We start from the raw sequence: 7,726 nt of genomic DNA, 5'->3' as shown, positions 1-7,726 counted from the left end.
CTGCTGAATCCTCTCATATAGAGATATATGCGCTGTGATCAAGGGAAATGTGCAGCCAGAATGATCCAGGTACGTTCAGCAAAGGGAAAGCACAAGGCTTTGTGATGGACAACATGCAGAAAGCACTCCACAGTGGAGTGAATAAAAGGGAAAGGAGGGAGGGAGAAGGCATTCTCTGTAGAAGGTCAGGAAGGAAGCAAGGATTTGGTAATTCCTTGCCAGCAGGCCCACGTTGCTTGGAGCGTTATTTCTGCTCATTCTGGGTGGATCATGTAATAGTATCGACAGTCATAAAAGTGTATTTACCATGGCATTTTAGTACCCTGAGAGGTTCATTTGATTGCTGTCTGGATGTTTTTCTACTTTGCTGATACATACCAATAATATAGTCCATAATGTACGCCATGAGGAGCGAGGAGACCTGGTTGCCAAGTGCACTTGAGGTATTCCCAGTCATGATAGATGCAGTGAAAATTCTGAACCTCTGATTCCTGTTTTCCTGTCAAATGAGAAGGAAATAACCACTATTTAGCAACGTACCAGTCAGGCTCAGCAGAAATATCATTTTACGTCTTCAAACAATCGTGTGCTGCAGTTGAAAGAGAAAAAAGGAAAAGAAAAGAAGGCCAGTCACAGTTACTAGATGATCATTTTGCTGCCAAGTGGTCTGTTTCCTATAAAAGCTAGTTCACTGTACTTTGAGCACAAAGGTGCATAACTTTTCATTCAGCAGTGGAGCTCGTGCAGGGCAACCCAGCAGAGCCGGGGTACGGGCAGAGAGAAATGAGCCCCAGGTATCCAGTAACCACAACCACAGACAGTGGAAGCAGAGATGCTCTGGTGTCTTATACCTCAACAAGCCCTGCAATGGCTTATCAATCCAGCAACCCTCAGGCCAGCAGTGGTTCATGCAACAGTTCATGCAAAGTGCAAAACCACACCAGGTACAGAAGGCTGCTCCTAACCTTGCAATGGGACCTGAAAGGTAGCATAAATCCAGTCACTTTGCACCTCCACGTCATCGGTACACCGTCCTTCGAGCAGTGTCTGTACCTTCACTTCAGCAGTCCTGCTGAGGTCAAATCCAACTCTGAATTTTAGCTTCCTAGTAAAAATAACCTGGTTGAAAGACAGACTTTATAAGCACTTCTTTTGTTGCTAAGTGGACTGAAGAATTAGCTGCCATTGCTCCCGCTCTAGCTGTGAGTAGGCTCATTTGTGTGCTTTAATGTTTCTTTACATTTCCATCCTGCTTCTTCTGCCCAGTGCTTCTCCAGCACTCTTGTGCTCTGCCCAGCCTCGCTGGCTTTGAGTCCCTCCACCCCACAGGACACCAGCAACAACAAGACAGAGCAGACTATGGTTCAAGGGATCCCCACCAGCCAGGAGCACTGGGGAGGGTCTGATGAGGATTTACCGTAGATCCAGATAAAAGGCACTTGTTCGTGAAGTGAGATAATCAGAAACAGAAGGAACAACAAATCTTGAAACTGGTGGTTCCCATGGGAAGCACAACCATACCCTGCAAGGATGGAGCAGCAGCCAGGCAGTGCAGCGTGGGCTCACCACCGCGTGCCGCTGGGCTTAGCTCTTTGTGGGACTTTTTGAGCACCCCCTCTGAAGGTTTTTCTTTTTTTTCCCTCAGACTTACTTCCCCTTACTTTACGCAAGGGAAAAATAAGTTGGCAAGCGTTACACCAAATGGCGAGAGAGAGAAGGTGTCGCGTTAGCCCAAGCAGGACAGAAGTAACGTGCCATAAAATGCGTAAGTGTGCTGCAGCGGGAACTGCAATGGCACAGCCTACAGTCAGGCTTTTTATCAGCAGTCCCAGAGTGTAAGAGAAGTGTTGAGCCATGTGTTTCCTACAGACATCAATGACTCTTGCTTCCACTGATGTCCCATGGATTTTTTTCAGACTGAGTCTTCTTTGTGACCTTATCTAGGGTCAAGGTTTTGGCAAGATACCAAAGGTGATGTTTTTCTATTTCTTAGATCTGCCTTGTATAAGATACTTTTATTACTTGTGCTTTAGGGAATTCTGACGTGTTTTTTTAAAACTGCATTCTTTTTTCATTTGTGCTTTTTCAATGCCAATTAAAATCATCATAGAAGAATCTGCACAGCTGCACGCTGCTGCATGGCTGGGAGTGTGACATGCATCATGACCAATGTCAGGTCGAAGAGCCCCCTTCCATGCCCTCATGATTGTAATCCATAACTGAAACAGGGTGGGAGGCACCGTACTCTTCCACCTCTGCAGGCTCCCATGGGATGGGCCAAAACTCCTTTCCGTGGTGGCTGAGCAGAGCCTGGCAGCCTTGGCTTTGCTGCCTTGGACGGATGAAGTGGATGACCAGCTCATCCAGGACATGCGGAAACCATTCACAGCAAGAGGCTGGGGTCCACAGCACTGCTAATCCAATGTGACTGCCCCTTCTTTCGCTCCCTGGTCTCTTGAGCTGGCAAGCTCTCTAGCACTCTTGCTTTAGGATTGTGCAAAAAAATCTCCCTTTCTCTCGGGACATCAATCTGTATTTTGGGTTGTTGGGGGACACCCTCAGCGCATTTTTCATGTGTTCCTCAGTACCTTGCACCAACCAGCCTACTGCTGGGTTTCTCCTCTCCCCACTCCATTTACCGTCCTAACCCTGCAGCAGCTTTCATCTTCTAAGCGCTCCCAAAATATATTCCTACAACCCTTCCTGTACTGTGCCTGCCTGCTATTACCCTGCTACACATCAACAAGAGAAGACTGACAATTTTAGAGGCAACCATATCTAAAAGACAAAAGTAAATGGTAATTAGAAACACCCTTCTGGATAAAGGGAATGTTAGAACGTTAGGGTAATTAATGAAATTTAATCTTTTATTTATTCACCACTTTGCATCCCTAAGGATCTGTTGACACTGAGTTTCAGTTCAAGCCCCGTAAAGAATTTCTAAAAAGTGTAGTGCCTTTTACAATGAGGAATGCTACTAGATATTATTGGATTATTTTTGGCAGCAAGCACCACACCCTCTGACAGAAATATCCCTTCTCTGACTGCTGCTGCTGTACATTTCAAAACACATTCCCGGCAAAAGATTCAAACCACTAGAACAGTCTGGATTTTTCATGGAAAGCTGGAACTGCCTTGGTACCACTCCTCCTTGAAATGCAAATATAAACCTATGCAGGAACTAAAGGCAGAACAATAGCCTGGATTTCAGAGGATTAAATCGTTCTTTGTCTTACCTTCCAGTCTCTGTCACCAGCGTTGCGGTATTCAAACTTGTATTTTACTGTGCATTCATTGAAGGTTTGTAGATTGGGTGGAGGTTTCCACTCTATATCGAGAGAACCTAAGAGTCCAGGATCAGTGATGTGAAGGTCTTGTGGGGGAGCAACTAAATTAAAAACAAAGCAGGGGGTAAAACAGAGTGTTGATGTAGAGAAACAAACCAAACAACCATTGTGAAATCTGGGAAGACGACAAATGCAGCTGCTGGATGTGGAGGGAAGCACTGCTGATCCAGGCCGAGCCCTGGCTAGTTAATAGCCTGTTCTCAACAAACATGCACAAGCTCTACTCCTGCCCATCCCCCAAAAAACAGGTTTTGCTGATGCTCAGAGAAAACACTCAAGGACCATTGAAAAGGCACAAAGAATGCCACATCTTCAAGATGTTTTAAGCAAAACTACTGTCCTGGGGTGACCTTTCCAGTCCTATATTTGCTTACTTTTAACTCATGATATTTACCAACTGCCAGGACAAGTATCCTTGCAAATACTGTGTTCAGCACATAGGATGACAGATCACAGCATGCTGTCAGGGAAATTTATATTCTTTAACGGTAACATACACAAATCACCCATATTGCTTTAAATATTCCTTTTAAGTATATTAAAGATTAATGAAAAACCAAGACAAAAAACATACAGAAGCAGAAAAGCAGACAGTTAAAATCATTCTTATTTTGGACATCTATCAGCTATACAAAAATGTGCTTTTACAGTCAATCTGGCTTTTATTAAGATATTGTAAGGTGCTGCCATATGTCAATAAATCAGCATATATTATAGATGAATTCCGTAGTAAGACATGCTTCCTAAAAGCCCAGATCTGTATGGAGCTGTCATTCATACAACAAAGGCTATTCAGTTTTATTAGTTCAAACAAAGTCAATTTTTGTAACATCTAAGATAATTTTTCTCCACTCTCTAGAGGTGAGGTTATCTATTTGGGTTTCTACATATTCACTGCATGATACACTTTTTTCACGGTGATTTGGAGCCTATGTCCTGGCAGTGTCAGTCCAGCATTGCCACCACTTCTCTGTTTGAGTCTGGTCTCCAGGTCACTGGCTTCTCTGCCACCTTTTTCATGTCTTCCTCAGGATTTACACCATTTTTTCCTTTTATTTTTTTAATAAATCCATTGTGAAAGCAGACCCTGAGAATATCTTTCAGTGGAAGATGGTGATATAAATCAAACTTTAATGTGCTCCTTGGAAATTGTGCAGAGAACATCGTTGGAGGATTAATTTCTTCTAAGGAAACTCTCCCAAATGAAACACACCACAGGCAGCAGTCTTAAGATCCCACTTTTCCCAGCATGTAAAGCTCCATGGGAGATTTGTTGTTACGTTACATGGCAAAGTAGGATATCATGGCAATGTATTTAGGGAGGTGCTGGGGCAAGGAACAATAGACTACAATAATTTGGAGAAAAATTAGATTTTATGTATTTTCTGTGTAACAAGTAAAACGCTCTCCCTCCCACCAACTGTGAGTCCCATGAATGCAGCCTGGATTCAAAGGGTGGTGGTGGGCTTGCTCCAGCTCCAGGGGCAATGGGGCATGGCCTTGCATGTGCAGTATCTTGTATTCAGCAGCCCCATGTTCCCGCAGGAGGCGAGCGTCTGATATCGCTATGCGACGACAGGCAGAGATTTCCCAGCACAGGCAGAGGAGGGAAAACTGGCACATGGGCAGCTCTGCCTGTGCAAAGAGTGCTCAAGCTGGGCTCTTGGTGAGCATCAGAGGTGGGAGCAGGGGCAAGGTGAGGGCATCTCACCCACCTCCTGGGTCTTTGCAAACGTGCAAAGGCTCCAGGAAAGGGAGAATCAGCGTGGGGGACAGCAAGTCTGCAGGAACGGCGCTTGAAGAGCTGCAAAATGAATGACTGACTTATCCAGAATGGCCATTTATAGCTGTGCCGAGGAGGGAGGGGGGAGAAGGCGAAGGGGTGCTCTTCCCACCGGCCAGCCCAGGCTGAAAGCTCGTCAGGGCCAGCGTGAGGAGGGCTTCCACATTGCCAGTGTGCCATGTCCTAAGTCAAACCCTGTTATGGTGGCTGGCATGCATAATCTCTGTAACAGGCTGGCCAAGGAGATCTGTTGGCAGGGCCGCAAGCTAGACTCTCCTGCACTCGGGAGGCTCCTCCTGAGTGGATAAATGCTGAGCCTTGCAGCTATGCAAAGAGGGAAGCAAAAAGCTACTAGCCTTTTCATGAGCCTGGTGATAAGCTGTCAAGAGAGGATTAGATTGGTCAAAACCAGAATTTCTGACTGGAAATGATAACGCTCTGAAATTTGTTTTCATCCTGAGCTTGACCAAAGCAGTAATATTTTTTCAAAACAACTGCAACTGTAAACAGCAATTCTTGCAAAATAAATTTTGACTGGATTTCTGAGGGAATGGAAAAGCTTCTTTTTGGGATGTGGCTTGCATTCTGGGATTTGATTGTTTTTTAAATGTCAGCACTGCCTCTTGCAGTTTCTCATTTTAACACTATTACATGACAAACCAGTCTCACTCACACCATTCATACAGAACACAGAACTAGAAATACTCCATTTCATTATCCAGTCTTAAAGAAAAGCTGCTCCTGAATGTTTCTTGAAAAAAAAACTCCAACAACTTCTCTACCTGATTTGCATGGCAGTGAGTGCTGGCTAGATGTGCCGCAGCCCTCATGGCCACCTGCTCCTGGCTGCTGTATACGCTCACTCAAACGTTGCAGCTTTCATGACGAACTGCCTGCTCATCCCCACTGCCTCCCACTGCCTCACCCCACGCCATGCAGTGCCTTAGGTGGTGCAAGCAGCAGGAGGTTTTGCAATTTTCTGCCTATTTTGCCAGTGGAAAAATGGCAGCCTGCCAGGTGCTCCCCATATCTTATCTTCTATGTCTGCACCTCTCCATGCTGGTCAGAGAGGTGCAGGCGACTTTTGTGTTTTGAGAAGGCCATTTTAAAGGCAATGCCGCTTTGCTCAGCATGGCAGCGGCATGTTGGCTGGCAGCTTTCCGTACGTGCTGGCTGGCAGGACAGGGAGCCTCTCAGTGCCCTCCTGGCCAAGTTTTCACCTCTCCACCATGCACCAGCTGCGGCAGGGAGGGCCAGACCTACTTGCTGTCTCTCTGAAGAAGGAAAGCTTTTGGATGCAAAGTCCCAGCTACTGGAGGCCAAAAGGGCTGGCGGGTGCTGTGCAGCAAAGAGGTGCTCGAGGGCTTGAAGCAAAGGGTGCTTGAAGTGCCATTGCCATGGATGAGAGCTTGCAGAGCAGTATTTTTTTAGCAGAAAGTATTATTCTCCAATTATGAATAAGCTTTGTGTTTCTTACACCTAGCAGTCTGTCCAGCTGGGACCACGGTCAGGAGCATTCATGTATCCAAGTGGTATCTATATTTGATAACTCTGTATCAAACAATATATTCACTGTGCACCAAAGGCAGTTTCTGCTCCTTTTGAAGTTACTCAGAAAAATATCTGCTAAACACATGATATATTTACACAATTGATTACAGGGTTATAAATCAGCCACTTGCTGTAACACACACACAAGAAAAGCTTCTGATGAAGGACTAACTTCATAAAGGGCCCGAGTTAACGTGAAGCGCGCGTTAGGCAGTGACGCAAACGACACGCCGGGCTTTACCTGCGGTGTGGGAGGAGGAGGAGGAGGACACCACGCAGCTCCACGCCAGCGCCACAGAGAGAGCATAAAGCTGCCGGAGAGCCATTGAGAGGTAGGATGTCAGGGGTTCAGCTGGAAGGTGTGCGGCGTCAGAAAAGCGGTCCTGCGGCACACGTGCAAGGAGGCTGGAGAAATACAGCAGAGTTGAAAGGCTTCAGCACATCGGTGGGGCCCTGGCATTCCCTCTGCAGGGTGAGCACTGACAACAAATGCCTTTTTACTCGTTTACCAGTCTGATTAATAATTTCCCAGAGGACTTTTATTTGTAACTTCTGGGGATGGCAACACATGGATGACTTTGTCTTCATTTGAAATAGTTTCTGGCTAGCTAAGCACATTCTCCAAAGGCATGTCAGCCTGTACTTCAGTCACCAAGCCATCTGCTGCACATCTTCTGTGGAAAGAATGATGCAGCCGACCGACTGACCTGCCTGCTGTAGAAAGCGCCTCAGACCAATGACATTTTCATTAAAAAAAACCCAAAACAGAACGCCTGATCCTTGCTTTATCCAATAAACAGACCCATCTTATGCAACTGTCACCAGTACTTTTGGTTTTCCTGTTTCAGGATTTGGTGACTAAGAAGAAAAAAAAAATAAAGAGAGAGAATTTCCTTTCTAATTCACCCTCCAGCAAAAAAGAAATGGTAGAAATGCTTGTAAGAAGTCTTCTTAGTTGTCATGATAATTTTTGAAGAGGACAAATTTCTCTTCCTGAGCAAGCCTGCTGGAGGGAAGATGGGGACTGAAGAGAGAGGAGCAGAGT

At 45.6% G+C, this 7,726-nt stretch overlaps 1 protein-coding gene across 1 annotated transcript in view; it reads right to left on the bottom strand.

The window, feature by feature from the left end:
- IL13RA2 (interleukin 13 receptor, alpha 2) overlaps window positions 1-7,007 on the bottom strand; it is an 11,683-nt gene extending 4,676 nt beyond the window's left edge. Inside the window, exons 1-4 of the mRNA XM_009581088.1 lie at window positions 6,923-7,007; window positions 3,237-3,388; window positions 966-1,119; window positions 379-499 (exon numbers count right to left, since the gene is read on the bottom strand). Of these exons, the coding sequence (XP_009579383.1) occupies window positions 379-499; window positions 966-1,119; window positions 3,237-3,388; window positions 6,923-7,007 (512 nt within the window). The remainder of the gene's footprint in view (window positions 1-378; window positions 500-965; window positions 1,120-3,236; window positions 3,389-6,922) is intronic.
- Between the last annotated feature and the right edge of the window lie 719 nt (window positions 7,008-7,726).

This window comes from Fulmarus glacialis, unplaced genomic scaffold (genome assembly GCF_000690835.1).
Source record: "Fulmarus glacialis isolate BGI_N327 unplaced genomic scaffold, ASM69083v1 scaffold10477, whole genome shotgun sequence".
Taxonomy (NCBI): Eukaryota; Metazoa; Chordata; class Aves; order Procellariiformes; family Procellariidae; genus Fulmarus; species Fulmarus glacialis.
This window is presented reverse-complemented; position numbering and strand designations above follow the sequence as displayed.